The sequence below is a fragment of the Aedes aegypti genome, chromosome 3, assembly GCF_002204515.2.
Source record: "Aedes aegypti strain LVP_AGWG chromosome 3, AaegL5.0 Primary Assembly, whole genome shotgun sequence".
In the NCBI taxonomy this organism is placed as follows: Eukaryota; Metazoa; Arthropoda; class Insecta; order Diptera; family Culicidae; genus Aedes; species Aedes aegypti.
The window spans coordinates 4,236,874-4,258,737 of NC_035109.1; the positions used below are offsets into that span (position 1 = coordinate 4,236,874).

Below are 21,864 nucleotides of genomic sequence, written 5' to 3' on the forward strand. Positions count from 1 at the left end.
ACGGTTTCTGTCAATGGATGGGTATTTTTTTACCCTTTTTGTAAATCTCGCTCGCGGCACAAAAAGGGTAAAAATTTACCCATTTTGAGGACGGTCAATGGAGCTATTAAGAAAAATGATAATTTTGGGATTGTTTTCGTGTTACTTCTATAAGAAAGTTCCGTTAAACAATGTTTCTATGCAATTGGGTCCTAAAGCCCTGTCCCAATTTTACTGCCAAACGCTTAAGTTTAGGCCAAAAACACATGTTTACTCAATTTTCTAATGTTTTCCGTTGGTTTAAGCCCAAAAATTTTTTTATTAGATTTTGTCACATCCTTTGGCTTAAACTCAAATTTTGGGTGTATTTTGTTTTCCGTGTCCCTTACGAAATGTCAGATAGGAACAACCCCAGTGGTCGAACTAAAACCCCTGTGGTGTTTTTGTCGACTAAGCGAACGTCAAACATGATCAAAAGTGTCAAGGTTCATTTATGGACCAAATTTATAAATTAAAGTTTAAACATGATATAGCCATTATTTGAGCGGGAAAAATTGCTAAAGTAATTACAGTAACATACTTTTTCGTGTTATTAAATAAAAACAAGATTTAGGACCCAATTTATTCTAAAATATAAGTCTAATTCAGCAATTTTTTAAAATACATTCATATCCGCTGGGCAACTCTCGGAACAAATCTTGGTGCAGCCTAGAAGTGCAGAGAAACAGAATTAATTCCAATTATTGCAATAAATTTACAACATCATCACTTACCTTTCAAATTAATTCTCCTGTGGGAAAAACAGAATAGTTTAAATCTTTTCAATTATAAATAATAACTGCTAATGCACACCATACACACATGCGGATTGACGAGTTGATTAATCATAACTATTTTTCACCCATTAATGGGAACGCTATTGTATTTTTAAAATGGGTAAATTTTTACCCCTCTCGAGATTTTAAATTCCCCCATTTTCTGACAGATCTGATCGCTATTCGACAATGGGTATTTTTTCACCCATTAAAGGGTATTCACAAACAACCGTGTAAGATGTGCACTTGAATGGCGTCGAGGTCAGTGAAACGGATGGATATGTCTGCAAGCGAACAGTAGAAACCAATCAGCTTTATGGGGCAGGATCCGTCATTGATTTTGGAATTTTCAAAAGCAGTTTTTTCGGTCAAAATTAAGAAAATTTACAGGAAAATGTGTTCACTGTATTCTATTCTCCAACCGAAACACAATGAACACATTTTCATTGAATAATTTTTCGTTTCGAACAAAAAAACTGCTTTTGAAGTTTCGATGATGACCATGATCACGATGACGGTGAAGATTAATCGAAGCCAAACCTCTAATTTTCAAGAGCACAAATCTAGAGAACCATACAACGGTTCGAGCTAAAAACTCAATCGCTGGTGGTGCGCAATCCTAAAAGTTTTCAGCTCGTACCCTTGCCTGTTTCTCTAGATTTGTGCTTTTGAAAATTTGAGTTTTGGCTATGATTTATCTTCATCTTAAACGATAAGGGAAGTTAGGGATGCCATTCATCGGTTTAAGAACAACAAGACAACTGACAAGAATGACATTGAAGTTGAAATCTTCAAGATATGTTCGGAAAGTTCTTTGATTGCACTGGCTAGAAGTTAGAAACTAGGGTACAGCTACCGGTGAACTGGAAACAAGGGGTCATATCAAGCTAAACTTTACTAAAAGACATATTATGTCTTACATCTTATGATCTTCAAATAGGTCACCAATCCATTGAAAATTTTGTTTATTATAATGATTGTTCGTTTTTTTCACAAAGATAATCTATATTTCTAAATGTACATTCTATTTTCAGAAAGTTGATAAAAATTTGCCTTCGTATCAATCAAACTAATACCACATTTGATTCTAAAAGTCTATCGGCAGTACCGAATCCCTGAACCGTTCCCTCCGAAGTAAGGCGAGCAGCGTGAACACCACAATTACAACGAGTGGGCGAATCAACTGCAGTTCCAGCAGCAACAGTGCCACCAGCAGCTACCAACAACGAAATCTTGCCGCCGAAATGATCAAGAACAAAAATCTCGAACGCATGTGGGGCATGAATCCGAGTCCGGGCAAAACGCGACTGGGACAACAGCTTACGACACGTGCTAAGGTCCCCTAGTTGGGGGCTTCCAATCCCAAAGGAGAGTTTCTTTTCTTAAGTCCGTGAGCAGTGAGAAGCTTTTATTTTTTAGGAAAATATTTTAACACATTGCATCTATTTTGTGTAACGGAAAATATTGTTTTTTACATCCATTGTTTTTTTCTGACGCGACATTAAATCTTTCTCAGGATGGCGATCTCGGAACCGAGCAGTCATTTTTTTTTTCATATCCTAAGCTAGCTAACAACTATGCAACAAATCCCTTACGCTGAATGACTTTTATGCTTCGATTTCAGTAGAAATTAAATGCTTGTCTAAAGAAAGTTTTTAAAGATAAGATTCCCAAAACCATGGTGCACGAATTTGATACTGAAACGCATCAAATCGTTTGAAGTGCACCGAATCAAGTATTTGAAAAAGGAAAAGTTATAGTAATATATTAAAATAGCAATCATTTTGGTCGATAAATCTTTGATCTACGTAGAAGTAAGAAGCTAAAAGGCTCGTGATAGCAAGACCATACTTACGACAGCACCATCACACGACGCCCCACGACTAGGAAGCCATCAACCGGTCCAGCATGTCGGGATTGTTGAACAGCTTGAGTTTCAGGAACCCAGGATTCAGTTCGGTGCACCTGTGGAGAATAATGTTAGAGGAGGGTAAGTATAGCATATTGAGTTTTTATACTTCTGTTCGACCGTTTCAACAGTCATCACTAAGGAATGGTTTACAAATTATGTCACGCTAAATTTCAACTTTTTAGACCCCCTCCTCCCTTTGTCACACTTTTTGTATGAGTCCTACGAAAATTTTGTAAAGCTTGTCACGCTTGGCTCGACCCCCTCCCCGTAATTTGTGCATGACCTCCAAGAGTCTTAAAGTGTATCTTCAAACGAACAACTTATGGAACATACAATTCGTAACCTTTAAAATAAAGTTCAACAGGTACACAAAAATCTGGCTCTTCAAGGCCACGATGTTATCCAAGAATTTCTTCCGGATCTTTTCTAGGAATTTCCCTCAAGAATTATTCCAAAATCGATTTCTTCAGAGGTTGAAAATTTTGCATGTATTCCTCCAGAAATTTGATTTTCTGAGGATTATTTCCACAAATTTCCATGGATTTCTACAAGGATTCATACATACGTTTATGCTTGAATTACCTGTTTTTCATTTCATTAGCAATCGCAAGCAACTCCGCCAGAAATTCCTCCCGAAATTTATCTAGAAGTTCCATTAGGAGATTTTCAGGAAACTCTCTCTCCAGAAGCACCTACGTTTCCAAATTTCTACAGATATTGTGAATTTTCTCGGAAGATGGATTTGAAGGGACATTGCCTGAGCTGGTTCGAAATCAGCGGTAAATTTCAAGGGGCACTCTAATACATTCAGGCGGTATGATCTAACTCAATAGGATTGTGGCTCTAAGTTACTCACGATAAACATAAAACATCTGTGAAGAGACGATTCTAGATACAGATAACTCTCCCTTACTCGATATTCCGTATCTCGATATCGAGTTAGAGAACCATAGTAAAAGTTGGTTTTCATGGTTAACTAGATGGTCCCTTGGATCGCAGTTGCATTGGTTTTGTGTTCTGTAACTCGACACCTCCCTAACTCGATGGTCCCTTCAATATCGAGTAAGGGAGAGTTAACTGTATAACCATTACATTGAAGTCCAGTTTCGAACACATTTCTAAATTTTTGGTTGAAATCAAAGTAATTGAAAACTTTACCAAAATCAAATTTTCCAAATATGCTTCCCTCCAGCTCGTAGCATAACAAACATAAAAAAAATTGTCAAAAGGAATCAAAACTGGTAATGAAAAGGCAATCTCACGTACGTGTTGCACCAACGGCAATGGTGTATACAAAAATGTCAGAGTGTCAGTCAATTTCGAATACATCTCTCTCTTTCATCGACCGACGATTTGGACGGCGATTTGAGGAACGGTGGTTTAGAACCGCCGTGTCCAATCTGGAAATCTCCGTACAATATTACTCCAGAGAATCTCCCAGAATATATTAGAAAATTCATCAAGAAATAGGTTCAGAAATTCCTCTAGTTTTTCTTGGAGTTCTGCCATAAACAAGAACATACAGGCATTTGTTCAAAAGTTTCGTCAGAAAATGTTCATGGGGCTGAATCTATTTTTTTTTTTTCAAATTCTTCAACACTGAAACACCTTAGTAATTTCTTTAGGAATCCCTCCAGGATTTCATCCACCAGCTCAATCCCGAATTTATCTCATCATAGATTGGTAAAGATGCATTTCTCTATGGATTTTTTCAAAAGTTCCGTCTAAAATTTCACCATAGGTTTATTCCAGATCTATTTCAATCAGAAATTCAGAAAAAAGAGCTGCTTATTAATTTAAGGATTTCTCTAGTAATTTATCCAGGAATTTCTACAGAGACTTGTCAAAGTATTTTATGAACACCTGTAGGATTTCCTCAAGGTTTTTAACTAAAGTTCCTCCTGGAATATTTTTAGTAGCAAAAGAATTAGGCCAGATCTTCCTCAAGAAAAAAAAAATGCTTGAAAATTGTATAATGTTACGTGAAATTCATTTACCAATTTCTCTAGTATGATTTTCCGAGTAGTTTCTCCAGTGATATCTACAGTACTTCATTCGAAATTTGAAATGAAAATCCTCTTATGGAAATTCTGAAAAACCTTAAGAATCTTGAAGGAAAAATTCAAGAGATTCAGATAATAAATTTTGCCCTGATTTTTCATTTGTTAATAATTTTGTTTACGAACAAATGTAATCTCACGCACGGATTGTTCAGTAATATCAGAAATATCAGTTGATTAGTAAAATTTACTAAAATAATAAACATAACTGTACTGCCGTTATACGCATAATTGTCCCATGTTCCAAAATGTGCAATCGAGAAAAACGCGTTTAAAGATTTTAACACATTTAGGCCTCGTATTGACCAGGTGTGTGGTAAATTAAATTAAAATCTTTACAATAGTATAAACAATAGTGTATTCATTAGAGTCAAGAGTTTGTGTTATGGGAAAAACGTAAATTTAGCTACGAAATTCATAGTGGGACTGTTATGCCTAGAAATACGAGGTTTTTGGTGAATTTCTACGCATAACAGTCCCACTGATAGTAGTGACCAATTATGTGCTAAGCATACTGCTGTAGACGACCGTTTTTATGCATATATTGTACCGAATGTAGAGGACGTATATCCTAAAAACTACATTAAGGCACCTAATGAAGGCTCAAGTGACATTTGCCAAACGGAGCCACGTGTGGGGAAGTGAAAAAATACGATTTTATAGTTTGGGATGGAAAGCAAAGTTCTCTGTTTGTGTGATAATGATAGAATGTATGAGTTAGTGATACAAAGAGTGGATGAGTAAGTTAGAGAGTTTATAAGATGTACTAAATTCCTATATCGACTCTTTCAGCTGCAGGCTTGACAGAAACTCATCGATGAATTCAAGTTTATTCAACTCAAAATTCATGACACAAATTTTCACACGATTTGACATTTCTTTGGACTTGGTTTGCAAAATCATCGAAAATTAAGTCTTAGAACCGCCAACATATTTGCCACTTGCACCGAAGAACCAGTTATCCGGAATAACCCAGTATGTGGCCAGGTCATCCAAAACCTCTTGAACTATTCTTCTTTTGACTTGATTTGTAAATTCATAAAGTTTGGGAGCTTAAGTGGCCATTTCCCCAGGAAACCGGGAATTCGGAACAATCCGACATGTGGTCAAGTCAGTCAAATACATCTGAACTACCTTTAGATTTAATTTAAAAATTCATGAAAATGGATATGTCGCAAGCCAGGTTTCAGATTCGACAATATAATGGCCACTTCAACCAGTGAACCGGTTTTCGGAACAACCAGGCATGTGGCAAAGTCATCAAAAAATGGTAAAACCATTTTAATTTAGACTTGGTTTGCTAAATCATGAAGTTGATTTGTCGCAAGCGATGGACTCGAAATCAAAGTGGTTACTGAATCTTCAAGTAGGATTATTTCAGTACTCCCCGCGATGAATTCAAAATTACGGTAAATTTCTAATCGATGACCACGGTTCCAAAAACTAGAATTTTGACCCTGAAAATCCAACTGAAATTAATTGAAAAACGGATGGGAAACAATATTTTGATATTGAAAATTTCAATCAAATTTGACGTTGGGCTCGCATGAATGCATTTCGACAATACAAACACATAAAACAGGTTGTTTTCCACATGGGTTGTAAATCCAACGTAGGAATAAATTCAAAACGATTTTCCCAAACTCCAGCTAAATAAAAACTTCCTACTGAATATTTTGTTCGAGATCAGCGCAGCGAATTGTGTGACAGTTATGCGTAGAAATACCGTAGTGGGACAGTTATGCGTGGAAATTCATCAATGGTACAAATTGACTTGGCTTGCTTTTTATTGAGTTTCCGAACAAAGTTAATTTTTGGTAAGTGTTTTCTAAAACTATACGTAAAAATAAATTGTTTGATGACAAAAAGTCAAAATGCACAAAAAGTAACATGGGACAATTATGCGTATAACGGCAGCTGTAAGTATTCAATTTATTTATTTTTCCTTTTTTTATTGAGGGATTTTTTGCCGTAGGCAGGTTCATCCCCAACAAAAATTTGAAATTATTCATACAAAAAGCGTTACGGAGCTCCCTCCCTCCCCTTTTTCAATGTTAGAGTTACGTAATAAATGGATGCTGCCTTAAAACCTTGTTCTTGAGGTTAAATCCGGGGTGGCTCATATTGCCTCCATTGGCCCTATGTATTTAACGCCCATTCAGAATAACTGGATTTCCACCGTTATGATCCTTCTTTTCAAATTGACTGTCCTTCATGTTATGCCAAATGGGCATTATGCTAAATGGCCCTTGATAGTTTGAACCTTTTTGAACCACGCGCCAAATTCCAGCCACAACACATTTTTTATAAAATCAAACAAAAGTCAGTCAATGAAAAAGCTACATTTGAAGAATTTTGGGAGAGACTTGAGAGACTTTGAGAGAGACTTCTGTACACCTTTCCCGAGAGATTTGTGAGGACTGTGCTCAGGATTATGTCATCAGCCCAAGTTTGTCGAGAATCTAGCCTTGAATTCTATGCAGAATGGAGTGCAAAATTTTATAAAAATAATTTCTCAGAAGAAGCTACCTCTGAACACACTTAAACGGTTTCGCCGAGAACCCAACAGCTGATATCTCGGTAATAATTTGACGATTCTCGGTAAAACTTTTACCGAGATCTCGGTAAACGTTTACCGAATCTCGGTAACATTCACCGAGATCTCGGCAAAAAATTCGGATTGCCGAAATCTCGGTAAAATAAGTACCGAGATTCGGCGTTAAAATTTACCGAGCTCTCAGCTGTTGGGTTTTCGGCGAAAAATTTTACTGAGGTCGGTGAAATAATTTAAGTGTGAAAGTCCTGCTCATGATTTCAAAAGGACCATTTGCTGGAAATTGTGAGAAGGTAGCCCAACAGTTAACGAGAATTTTGCCTAGGATTAAAGGAGAATCATGCTCAGGATTTGTGTGACAGTGAAAGAACATTTCTGATAGTTGTGCATAGCATTGTGTCAGAATCTTGAATTGTCCAAGATTTATTTTGTAATTCTGTCCAGAATTTGTGAAATTTCCGTCTAGTATTTTCAATTAATCCTGCTCCGAATTCTATTAGTATCCCAGGATTGTATGAAAGTCCTGCTCATGATTTAGTAAGAAACATGTTCTAGATTCAGTGTTTTTCTATCGAGGATACTGCAAAATTTCTGTAAGTAATCTATCCGATACTAGTGGGAATCTTACCCAAGGTGTCCATAAAATTCATGTGAATGATTTTGTGTGCATTTGTTCGAGCCGTTCGCCCCGAATGAATTTTTTGTCAGTGCATCGCCCAGCCGCAGCCTGCTGAGTTGCGTGATGCACGAAAGGACATCGTGTGATGCAACCAGCCGCAGCCGCACGAAACGAGCGCGCAAAAAATGAGCGCGTAAATTTTGAGGATGTTTTCTACCCGCGATTGGAAGACATCTTTGTTCGCCGTGCTTCCAACGTGTTAAGACGTGTAGTCGCAATTAAAGCAAAGTGAATTCTCTTAATATTAAGGTTATGTAAATAGTTTGTAAATATAAGTTTGAACTGTTAAGCAAGTGTTTTCATCCGGTATCGGTTCCCTGGTTAAGTGGTCGTCTCGGAGATTCGTCGGTCCGCCTATGTCGAAGTTTTTTAAGAAATACAGTCCACTCTCGTACAGCATTAGACCCAAGATTTTGTCCGAAATTTTCAGATATTTAAGCTGATCTTGTGCAGGATATTGCTTGAATCCTGTCCATAATTGCGCGAAATAACTGCCTATAATTGGTGACCTACAACTATAGTTAAAGTTTGGTGAAAATTCAGTAGTTTATTTTCTAGTGAAAAATAAACTTTCTTATTACGATTTTCAAAACTTCAACTTCTAGCTAAATTTATATGAAGAACAATTCTATCGGTTATTCAAATTCTGAAAAAGTGCACAGAATGCAGCTACTAAACATTCGCACAATTTCGAAATCGGTTATTCTAGGTGAAGTTCAGCTTGGAAATAAAATGAAGAAAACGGAAACGATTGAACCTGGTAAGCTCTAACTTCAAGTTGGTATAACTATCAATGGACCATATATGAGACTGGTCAGCGTTGGCCGAAATAATATTAATTAATTTCAACACCTTATATCGTTCCTCGATGACCTATATTAGTGGTACTCTTTGAAACGGAAGCGAGTCATTCGACATAACGATTATTTTGCATAATGGCCATTTTCTTAATCTATATCAACGAGTTTTGTTTTATCCCGGGGCTAGTTCATATCGGGACCAACGACTTGGCTTATCTTCCTACTATAACCTTCATGTCATGAGTGACTATCTCGGGAATTCCTGAGGTACCTTCTCCTGAAATTTCATCTTTCATTCGATACTGCCGGGAAGTCAACAAGTCGTTCATCATCGGCTGCGATGCCAACGCTCATCACACTGTGTGGGGTAGCACCGACATCAACGGTCGAGGTGAGTGTCTGGAGTGTCTATTAGAATTCCTATCATTGAATGGTATTGATATATGCAACAAGGGTAATAAACCAATATTTCTAAATGCAATCAGAGAAGAGGTTTTAGATTTGACGTTGTGTAACTCTGCAATTTCTGAGAAAATTCGGAATTGGCATGTCTCAGATGAAACTTCATTATCGGATCATAAACACATTGTTTTTGAGTGGGGTGGAGGCGACTTATCACCAACAGCATATCGTAATCCTAGAAAAACGAACTGGGGTCATTATGCTAATCACTTGAAATCTGACACTTTTACAAATGAAATTAGTATTAAGACAATACAACAACTTGAATCATTTTCGCAAGAGGTAAACGAAGTGATTCTAATAGCATATAATAATAGCTGTCCTATCAGGCAATCGTCCTCTAGTAGGGACGTACCATGGTGGAACTCAAAATTGGAAAGCCTTAGAAAAACATCTCGGAAATTGTTTAATAAAGCAAAACGAACCTCAGATTGGGCTCAGTACAGAAGAGCTCTAACTGAATACAATAACGAATTAAGGAAATCAAAGAGAAGAACTTGGATTCATATGTGCGAGAGTATAGATAATACACCAATTGTTGCTAGATTACAGAAAACTCTTGCTAAAAACCATACTTCTGAACTTGGCAACCTTAAACGCCAAGATGGGGTGTATACTAAAACTTGTAATGAGACACTTGATTTGATGATGGATACTCATTTTCCGGGAGCGGCTTCAGGCGAGGATATACAGTGTACTGGAGTGCAAGGATGCTCTATGCAGACTATACCGGAGGTCTGCAGTATAGAAAATCCAACACCAGATAAAGCTGATAAAATCTTCACGTTTGCAAGAGTGGAAAATGCAGTGAGATCCTTCCAGCTTTATAAATCTGCAGGTGTGGACGGAATATTTCCAGCACTACTTCAAAACGGAGAAGCGGTTCTGATTCCGTCCCTGATGAAGATTTTCAAGGCAAGTTTAAGATTGAACTATATTCCATCAAAATGGAGGTTGGTAAGAGTCATATTCATACCTAAACCTGGGAAACGAGATAAAACGAACCCAAAATCTTTTAGACCCATTAGTTTGTCATCAGTTCTGTTGAAAACTATGGAAAAAGTATTGAAGGATTACGTAAACTCAACTTACATGCAGACATATCCATTGTCTAAATATCAGTATGCGTATCAAGCTGGAAAGTCGACAGTCACAGCGCTTCATACGCTGGTAGATAAAGTCGAAAGATCTCTTTCAGTGAAGGAAATCGCACTCTGTTCTTTCTTGGACATTGAAGGTGCTTTTGACAACACTTCATATTCTTCAATAGCAAATGCTATGAAAAAACGAAATTTCAACACATGCATTGTCGACTGGATTCATACTACCGTGAGGGCCCCTAACTCTGCGCAGCTCCTAACTCTGCGCACTTTTACCAAAATCCACCAAAATCTGGTAAAATACTTAAATTTTTGTTTGAATTCTTTTTTTCATACAATGCTACAATAGTAATAAAAACTACGCGAAGAATTTTCTTGACAAATTTACGTTTATTACTTAAATAAAAAATAAAATAGCTTTAAAAATATTGAAAAACGTCCAAATTGACTACCCGTTAGCAAAAATGCTAAGGGAGTACCTCATCACTCAAGTCATTTGAAGCAAATTAAAGAGAATATATTTCAGATTTTTAGTACGTATGCACTAGTTTATTAATCGAGCAATCATCACTGGCACAGTGCAACTTATTTTCTCTTCATTTTCTTATTCTTCTTAAGTGCGCATAGTAAGGAACCATTTTTCAACTATGTTCCTTACTTTGCGCAGCAGTTATAAAACGTCATTTTCAACATACAATCAACCCTCCAGAGGTTGATATTGAAGGGAACCATAGACTTGTCGACACCATCGAGATATGGAATGAAAATGCTTTGGAAAATTGTTTGAGGGAACCATCAAAAGAAGATTAAGAAATGACGTCCATCATATTTTAAGGATTTCTACACTCTGTCCCTTCAATCCACTGTCGCGATTTTTACAGTACCTAATGCATTGTCACATTTTCGTAGACTCCTCCTCCCCTGAACGATGCACGTAATTTTTGAATGCTCCCTAACCATGCAATAAAATAATTTTGATTTTTTGTATAGTTTCATGAGTCAATATCGAGTAATGGAACATCAAGGTTTAATCGTATTTGCTATATAGAAACGCCTATAAAGTACTGTTATTGATCTGCAATAGGAATCGTTCATTAATTACGTCACGCTTATACAGAGCGGCGATACTTCTCGATACATTAAGAATACATTAAGAATGGATATACCCTTTCGCTTAAACTATTCATAAGCGTATTTAATAGAAATGTTCTTATTTATTTTCTTCAAATCCGGATCCGACCCGAATCCGAGACAATTATTTAATACCAAACCCGGACCCGAACCGAACCAAAGAAAATTTGCTTTTTATATTTTCTAGGGAAAATACATAAACAGTGAAAAAGCTAATTTTCCGTAGTTTGTACCCTTTTTTATGTTGGTTTAGATTTTAGAAAACTAAGTTAATTACATGTTTTGGAAATCATATGATGATTTCGATTATTTTGAGAGTTGCTCTTAATGGCATTCAGTAACAGTAATTATCAAGGATTGAATTAAAGATAAAATTCACTGCACTTAGTATACTTCTATGTTAGAAACATTCCACGCTCCACCGGGGACGTAAAGCCGTATAAAGCAAGAAAATGAAGATTAATGAAGAGTTTAAATGCTAGTAATGCTTTTAGTAAACTTTAGCAACTGTTATAAAGAATTTATCGAGTGCGCAGAGTTAGGAACCTAAATGCGCAGAATAAGGAGCATTGCAAAAATGAGTGCGCAGAGTTAGGGACACGGACACCCTTCAGAAAAATTAAAAATTTGCCATAAAAATCATTACTTAATGAAGCTTTCATATTTTTTCCTTTTACATAAGATCAATAAGTATTTGCTCCCAAAATATTAGAGTATTGTGTTTTGTTTTCACTTAATTACAGCTGTTTGAAATTTAAAAAGCGTTAAGTGCGCAGAGTATGGGGCCTTCACGGTATGCTTGCGAAAAGAGAAATCACTTCAGAACTGGGTGGTTCGTCTGTAACCATAAGGGCGACGAAAGGATGTCCGCAAAGGTGGAGTACTTTCGCCACTTTTATGGTCTTTGGTTGTAGACGACCTTCTCAGAAGCTTAGAAGCTAAAGGTTTCGAGGTTGTAGGCTTTGCGGATGATATAGTCATCGTAGTAAGAGGAAAGTTTGACAACATAGTATCGGAAAGAATGCAGCAGGCCCTAAAGTATACCCAATCATGGTGTATAAAGGAGGGCATAAGAATAACCCGTCAAAAATCGTGATTGTCCCATTCACTAAAAAGAGGAAAGTCAACTTAAAATCTTTTAAGATTGGAGAAGTTGAAATTCAAGTTAGCAGTCAGGTAAAATACTTGGAAGTAATCTTAGATGACAAGCTTAGCTGGAATGCGCATCTTGACTCTACGATTAATAAAGCGATCAACGCATTATGGTTATGCTCCAAAACTGTCGGGGGGAAGTGGGGCTTGTGGCCAAAAATGATTATGTGGATTTACACATCTATTATACGACCAAAAATTACCTACGCTTTATTAGTGTGGTGGCCTAAAACCAGGGAGGCTACTGCAGGAATGAAACTAGCTAAGCTTCAAAGACTTGCGTGCATTGCTATAACGGGAGCAATGCGCAGCACTCCATCGAAAGCGTTAGATGCTATTCTCAATCTGCTGCCTTTGCACGAATATGTGCAATTAGAAGCGTAAAAAAGTGTTCTAAGGCTTAAGAGGTCTAAAACTGTTTTGCCAGGTGATCTTATTGGCCACTTGAGCATTTTGCAACACTTTAAAAGAGAACCGGTGATGAGTATGAACGGAGACTGGATGAGACCTGAGGACAACTATGATTTTCTCTACAAGGTAAGCGAAATGACGCGTACAAGTTGGGATGTCGGAGGTCCCACGGTTCGTGAAGGCTCAATCATATTCTTTACTGACGGCTCAAAAATTGGAACAAATACAGGGGCTGGGATCTTTGGACCCGGAGTAAATATTTCAGTTGCAATGGGACAATGGCCAACAGTTGAAACACGCTTAATTTAAACAAGTCATTTCACCAGTACAACTACAAAGAACTGCCGATGATTTGAAGAAGAAAAGCCTATGTTTAAAAGAAGGAAAAATTTCTGATGAGATCATTAAAAACACTTGAAACCTTATTACACCGTTGGTAATCCAGTGGCGAATCAATCATCACCTCAGAGTCTTGACGTGAAGTGTGGAGTTCACAACTTCGTCCGGAATTAAAGGATTGATGTTATCATTCTCTTGGAGCTCTTATATTGTGACAAACATGACTTCCCGTCACATCATAAAAATAACAAATCAATTAGCTTATCATTTATTGGGTCACACTTGTACAAAGCTGGTAGCAAAAATGGGCACCGAAAAAAGTTATTTTAGTGACCAGATTTGAGAAATAAGTGACTAAAAAGTGACTTTCGATTTTCGAAAAAGTGACTAAAAGTGACTTGAAAATCAAGTCATAATCAATTTTATTTCAATTCTATTATACTGTTTTACGATCAATATCAATTCAATTCCAAAATTAAAAGATATTGCCTACATTTGTTTTAAACTTCATTGTTAATATTTTCGTACATAATCCTTTTATAGCAGATTTTCAATCTTTTCAAAATTTTGTGTCTTTTATATTACCAAAGTATGTTATTTTGTAAATTTTAATAAGAATTTGGAACATTTGTAAAATTAGAATTTTTGTCATTTCACATTTCCATTAAAACTCCAGCTCTTCTACCTCATAAAATCAATATTTTTATGCATTAATCAATATTTCAAATAAAATATGATGACAGAAAATCGAATTTGAATGTAATACTGCTTAAAACCGCGTCCTTTAAACGACGACTAAGGAAGAACAAATGGTTGATATAAGCCTGGATGACAATGAAATTTTTCATCAGTAAGTTTAATGGGAGGTACGTGTGGTCGAATTCACATTCTAAGACTTCCTCGTGAAATTACGACAAGTATCTGCTCATTTTGCCGTAAATTTCTTATTACCTTAAAACCGCGTCCTTTAAACGACGACTAAGGAAGAACAAATGGTTGACTTTGGAATTTTGTGTATTTTTTTTGTAGCTCGGAAATTAAAATGATTTTATTTTTGGCTTAAACCTTGACTCATAACATGCATATGAGAAAAGTTTTTTATGATTTTTGAAACTTTTTTGTATTATTGAAAATTGTTTGACAAATTGTATTCTTATATAACCTTCAAATGCCTGGGATTCATTTAACGTGTATTATAAAAAATCGTACCTTTCATATTTTTCTACGATCAACCTATCACAGAAGAAGAGCCTGATGGTATTGAAATGATTTCAAATCTGTTTTTTCCGTTAGTTACACGGAAAATAAAAAAGTTCCAGAAAAAAATTGAAAAAATCATATTTTCAAAAGTATAGTAAAAACTCTAATTTTTATTATTGTCAAAAATCAGTAACCAGAAGAGGCTTCAAAAAAAATTGGAAAGGATAGGGATGTTCAAAAATAAAAATAATAAAAATCAAAAACCAAAATTCATAAATTTGCGAAGAAAAATAAATCATTGCCCAAACCGTGTTTAGAATGATTTTAGACAACGAAAAATTATATTTAGATCGAAAACAAAAATTTGGGTATTAGAGGGTTAAATTATAACAGATTTTGTATCAATTTTGTTCAGTGTGTAAGGAATTGTATTATATTTTTTTTGTTATTTTAACTACTAACCCGCCAAAATTATAACATATTTTGTTCGAAAAAATGCGCTAACTGAGTAACAAAATCTGTTACAACCCTTTTGGGTTGTCTTCAGGGAAATGCCAAGAAAAAAATAATATTTATTTGTGAAAAATTTTGAAAAATTTGCGAAGAATTTCTAAAAAAAATCCTAGTGTAATTTCTGATGAAACTTGTGTGAGTAATAATGATGAATACCTACGATGATCTCTGAAAGATCTCTTGGATTCTTGAAGAATATATTTCTTGGTAAATTGTTATGATAATAAAAAATGCTGGAGAAATTTCTAGAGGAATCTAATGATGAATCCCAGATGCCATTAATCGAGGAATTCTTGGAAAAGATTTTATCCAATAATACCTTGAATTTGCTTAACTAGCTTGAGCAATTCCGCAGAGTAATTGTGGATGAATTTTTGAGAGAATCCTTATAAAAATGCCTGGATTAAATATAAAAAGACGTAGGAATTATTATAGGGTTTCTTGTAAAAATGACGATTTTTTCGAAAACTCTGCAATAAACCTTTGGGGAAGAACTTTTGTAAGACCTGCGGAAAGAATCCTAGAAGTAACGCTTGGAGAAATCTGTGAAAGAATCAGTGGAAAGACATCTGGAGGAAATACTGAGATTTTTTCTTCAGAGTAATCTCTGTGCAAATTACTGGAGGTAGTAGCGTAGGAATGCTCTAAAATGTTTAGTACCAAATTCAGAAGAAATTCCTCTAAGCTTCTATTGAAAAACTGGTGGCGTTCCTGGTGGAGTTCTTGAAATTATTCCAGAAGGAATCTCTGGATAAATAGTTACGTAATATTCTCTGAAGGTTTCTCTGGAGCCTCTAGAATGTTGCACCAGAATTCACTGCAAGCAGATTAACTATCGCTTTCCGACGACTTCAATCGACAGTTTCTTTATGAAAAAGCGTTTTTATAAAGAGTAATTCAATAAACAATGTTTCAAATAGTCTACTTTTTCAAAACCAGTTTAAATTTTTTTGGTTATTTTGCAACAGTAAATTGATTGGTTACCAATAGTTTTACAATTCAAAAAGTTAGTTGACTTTGGAAAATATAGAAATAATCTAATAGTATTCCTCTGGTTCGGTTTGCTTCAAGTTCGTCAAAAATTAATGGAGCTCTGGAGCTACCATGGGAAAGACAAGGTTAAGGCAAAAAAGTAACTGTAGATACCATATTGATTATAATATCTTTGGAGACCTTAACTAAAGTATCCAAGCCTTAAAAAGATCTGCTTTCCTGAGAATATACTATTTTTGCAATTCTAAGTCATACTTCCTTATTTAAACAAGTCTTATTCGGAATAATAAAATTAACTAATAATTAATTGACTGAATATCTCAAGTAGTGTTGTAATAGCGGCGTAGCCAAAAGTTTTTTTAATTGAACAAATTTTGTTTACAAAAAGGACATATTCTGCCATAATAATTACTGGTTCAAAGTAATTTCCCTGCATATAGCCGGAATCTGTTGATAATTCTAGGTTGAATAAAATTCCCTGATAATTCCAGGTTTTACCAGGTAGTAGACACCCTGCTAACTTAAAACTTAGCTTAAATTAAACAGGCCGATTCATAATTTTCTCCCAAAAATGTAGCTCAAAATAGTGAAAAAAGTGACTTTTTGACGAAAAAAGTGACTTTAGTTGAAATGGCTTCAAAAAAGAGACTTTAAAGTGACTGGCCTCAAAAAAGTGACCAAGTCACTAAAAAGTGACTCGCTACCAGCCTTGCTTGTAAATTCTACACATCGGCGTTGTAGCAATTTGATTTTTTTGTTCATGATTCGGCCAAACGGCATTCGGCCAAATGACCCTTTCGGCCAAATGGCGTTCGGCCAAACGGCATTCGGCCAAATGGCCGGACACCATGCAAATATATGTATTTTCTCTGATAGTCAAGTAGCTCTAAACGCATTAAGGCCACACGGGACGTCATCATAATCACCCTATCCATTTCAAGAAGCAAATCCCAAGAACCGCTCCATATATCGATGCGCAAATGTATCACTATGATTCTGTATATGTAGTGCACAACTCGATAAATTTTCAGCTTCATCGGTTCACTAAAACTCGAGATTTGCTTCCACGAAGTTTTGATGATTATTGTTAGAGTGAGACGATAGATAGGGAAAATAACACGGTCCCCCGTGTCCCCTTAAGTGCATATAAATGTACATCAAAACTCGTCTGGGAATGTATTCTCTCGTTGCGACAGTTGTGTGAATCAAACTCGGTAAATTTGTACTGGGTTCCAGGACACTGTGACATTGAAGGGAATGAAAAGGCAGATGATCTTGCAAAACGGGGCTCAAATTCACAGTTTGTCGGAACCATTCTGTGGTACCTATACCAAACTGTGCAGTAAAAATGGAACTTAAGTGCTGGGAAGAACAAAAGGTGATGACCAACTGGATGGATGTCAAAAAGTGTACCCAGTCTAAAAGATTTATACCGTAAAGTGCCCTAATTCAGCGCATTGCCTAATTCCGCGCATTTCATACAAAATTATTTACATATGGAAATACACATCAATACTGCAGCAACTTTTAACTCCATTTGATGCTACTTTGATTTAGAATAAGTTTGAATCACAAATAAAAGCAAATAGAGCAATTTTTCGCGGCGTAAAAAATAATCAGTGGAGGCCCGTCTGAGTAGACGCCATTTTTTCAATTTCCTTAGCGTCCGTGCTAAGACTGTAGGACACAAACAAACGTGATTTCTATATTGAAAATGTTTTGTTATTTATGCAATATTCTATGAAACTACTTGCTACAGATGTGTTTCATGATGCTTCTATGAAATCTTATCAAATGTTAGCATAATTATTGAGATTTATCCCAAAAAGTATTGCGCGGCATTAGGGCACGTCATTTTTCATAAGTCCCTAATTCCGCGCACTGCTATTTACAGAACAACAAACAAGTAAAACATGCTATATTGGTCTTCACAGCTGAATATTTATCTGAGGAAGTATTTTCATGCATAAATACGTTTCGCAAACAACCGGAATATCGGGAAAGCCCACTTACAGGGAAACTAGCGGCCGTTCAGAAACCACGTGGTCATTCATGGTGAGAGGAAAAGTTTGTCCAAAACCAAGGTCCATAAACATTTGTTATTGTATGAACAGTGCAGAATACGAATATACAGACTTAAATTATTTTACAGGAATCCGTGAAATTCAACGTAATCCCAATTGTAATTGTAATTGTAATTGCTCAATCCACACCCTGGCAGACAATTGTCCGCCAATCTAGACACGGGCTGGGTGAGGACCTACCAAGCCTCCCCCGTTAACATGTCCTATACCGTTTAGCACACCGGGTTCTTCCACAAGCAGGCGCCGGAATTAAAGCGGTCCCACGAGTTTCAGATACATTAAATAGATATAGTCCCTCTGGCACTAAACCGAATAGCGCCCTCCACCTCATCACCAGCACTACCCATCCCGCACGCCAAACAAAATGCCGGAAGTGGCGTGCCGTGTAGCACATCAGATGTTCTACAGAGCACACCACCTCCGACACCATGCTCAACGTACAGCAAAGACAGCGCTAATAAAAGCGGAAGGCGCACCACTCGGTTCAGTGCCAGAGGGACTATAAGTATAACGAAGAAGAAATGAAAAGATAGTAGAGTTGGTTCGGTTGTTTGATTGCTGAAACGAAAAAAACAGAAACAAAGTGTTAACATTAAAACGGGGTTTTATAATTGATAAATGTATCGATAGTTTCTCATCTGTTACGTTTCCTTATCGTAGCGCTGTCGATTTTTTCCATCTCCAGGGTGTTCATCTCCGCTCGAGCAATGAGGACCATGATGAAATGAGAATATAAAAATATAAAAATGTGAGCATTAGTGTTGATCTACTAATAGATTAATTTAAACTGCTTTTCATGTGCTTTCAAGTCCCTAAGTAACTTGTAAACTCCTACTCAATTATGTTTTGTTGGCCTCCACGTTTTATTTAAACACAATTTTTATTTAGAAAACTATTTGGATCCGAGATTTTAGGTGCAGATTGAGTATGTTTAATAAAACAAGCATCCTGTTTTCCTGTTGATGATTCTGTTATTTATACCAGCTGTATACAAGAATTTATTAATGTAATATATGGATATTGAATAAGTTTCAACGCGCGATTATAATACTTCAGTTTTCGTGCTGTTGTATTGGTGTATGTAGTGGGAAACCAATCAGTTTGGTGATTCTAACGGTAACAAATAGCACGACGAAAGGAAAGTTGATAATCTATCATCATTATGATTTCAGTCCTAATTTCATAATCCGTTTAATAAATTCCGCGTATGCTTCGGCAATTTTAACAATTTATACATATGTATTCGAAGAAAACAGACTACGAGCATTTATTACCTTGCAACACATTCATAAGTGATCAGATATTTATCATTTTCTACAGCCTAATTTAATAATACCTACATTGGGTTGTAACAAAAAAATTGATCTTGGGATGTTGATTTGCCTCCTAATCATAGTTTCGACAATAGTCACATGCTTACTATCCCTTATGGCAGTGTTGTTGATTCTATTGTCTATCGCTCATCAGTTTCGCGCTACCCGGCAGGGACTTGGTCCTATGTACCCAATACTCTGCTATGTCTTAACTTCACGCAATACATTCTGTAGATGTGTGATACAGTTTGCGGAATATTATGATTTATCACTTCATCCAGATGAAAAATTCTGTTATGGTACCATATTCACATATCAGATAACTCCCACCTGGAACGATGTAATACATCGGAGACATGTAGATTCAGATGTATGTAGACGATCTATGCCTAGTTCGGCTCTGATCGACAGGCAATCAGTGTATTCAGTTTTTCAACTAGCTTGAAGCGATGAACGTATCAAGACAAGCTCTCCACTATATCTGCTAGCAATCACCGGTCGTCGATAGACATTTCGGTTCTTTTCTGCTGAAGAAAGATCCAATTGTATGCCAAAGACTATGGCTCATGCTTTTCAATACAGCTGGAAAAACAAGAACTACACCCAGCACCAAATAGTACGTAACTATGAGGCGGACCGGAAGGTTTGATGAGCAATCCCCACCGTGAAATTCAACGTAATCCCAACAGCTGAAAATTTCGGTGAAATAAATTAACGGAGTACGGTAAATTTTTACAGTTTTCGGTAAAATTTCACCGCAATCCGTTGAATTTCGACGGAATTACGGTGTTTTATTTTACCGAACTGATCAGCTGTTGATTTTACGGTGAAATTTACGGATTACGGTAAAATAATTTAAGTGTGTAGAGGTAGTCGGGGCGATTTCGCCAAACTGCATATATTTTTGAAATTTCTTCTGGAATAACATGCAACCCCAAAGCTGACAAGGAAAAGGAAAAAATATCAACGTCTCCGCAGTCGCGAAACGTCCAAATGCTGAACAATTGAAAAGTATTGTATTCAAAATAAACTGTTATAAAAACCTCAGTGTTCGGAGCAGTTTTTCCAAAGCTGCTGATAAATCTAAACACAAGACTATAGTTATTTCAAATGTCTGCAACTTTTTCTGGCATAAAATTTCACTTCAAAGGCTTTTTATATTTCGGTGTGATGCAATCGCAATTGCATATTTGCTGGCATGTTCATGTGAGGGTTTGCGCATGATTGATACAAACACAGAGGAATAAGTAAAAAACTCAGCAATGACAGAATAAGAAGATCGTCTTTGCGAGTCTCGTCTCAGGAAAAGACTATAACAAATGTTTATCCTTATTTCATGTGATAGTCAAAAAATTATAAAAAAGTCTACGTTACGGCTCATACAAAACTTTACTTTTTTTCATACAAAAAGTGTTGTGGAGGGGGGTAGGGGGTTGAAAATGTTCACTTTCAGCGTTACGTAATGAATGGATGCTGGCTTATACAAAATTAATGTTAATTTGATTGTTTTACAAGTGCGCGGAATTAGGCATTCTTCTGCGCGGAATATGGAAAAGCGTTAAAAAAATGCGCGGAATTAAGCAATTTCAACGAGTGAACTATTTCAAAAAAAATCACAATTGTAACGTGTGAATACAGTCTAGTTTATATTTTTGCCATAATCTAAAACAGATTTGCTAGCGATCCACCCATAAAGCTTTTTTGTTGATGCAATACTAATTTTTAATTAAGCATATGAAATGTTTAATTCGTTAACTGCGCTGAATTACGGCACTTTACGGTAACTCCAAACGCAAATAAAACGTAAAAGATTTTAGAGCTCAACAAGAGGGCTCTGTTTCTCAACCTTGGTAACCACTGAAAAACGGCTCGCTTCATGGTTTTAGCGAGCTTTTCAAGTGGTCGGGGGTCCGCGGACCCCCTGTTTAGAAACAATGTACATACACTGGCCAAGTAACTGGGCACTGTCCGATCAAATATCATTTGAAGAACATTGGCCAGGTTCAGAATGATATTTGTCGCTTTTTTAATATTGAAAGTGAAACCTCGGAACATCTGCTTTGCAGTTGTGGTGCATTATACAGGCGCAGATCGAAGTTTCTCGATAGCTGCTGTTTACAGCCCAGTGAGATCTGGTCTGCTGATCCGAGAAAGGTGATTGGTTTCATAAACCATATCATACCTGATTGGGAACGTGTCATGGTAATCAGCTGATCGTCTAATCAATGGTGTTCGGCTAGCGTGACATGTTCAGTAAACTGAGGCATACTACAATAGTTCTAAATAATGGACGCAGTAGTTTCAACCCCCAACAAAAATAATAAAAAAAATCTCGGGAATTGGATTTGATCGGCGTCCTTGGCGTAA

General features: G+C 36.4%; 2 protein-coding genes across 2 annotated transcripts in view; one reads left to right on the forward strand and one right to left on the reverse strand.

Annotated features, from left to right (window-relative positions):
• The window catches only part of LOC5568422 (MAPK/MAK/MRK overlapping kinase), a 38,844-nt gene extending 36,683 nt beyond the window's left edge, over positions 1-2,161 (forward strand). Inside the window, exon 5 of the mRNA XM_001652199.2 lies at positions 1,889-2,161. Within this exon, the coding sequence (XP_001652249.2) occupies positions 1,889-2,140 (252 nt within the window). The 3' untranslated portion in view covers positions 2,141-2,161. The remainder of the gene's footprint in view (positions 1-1,888) is intronic.
• Positions 2,162-2,216: 55 nt separating this feature from the next.
• Positions 2,217-21,864, reverse strand: part of LOC5568423 (NEDD4-binding protein 2) — a 59,660-nt gene continuing 40,012 nt past the window's right edge. The window contains exon 4 of the mRNA XM_021854683.1: positions 2,217-2,759. Within this exon, the coding sequence (XP_021710375.1) occupies positions 2,678-2,759 (82 nt within the window). The 3' untranslated portion in view covers positions 2,217-2,677. The remainder of the gene's footprint in view (positions 2,760-21,864) is intronic.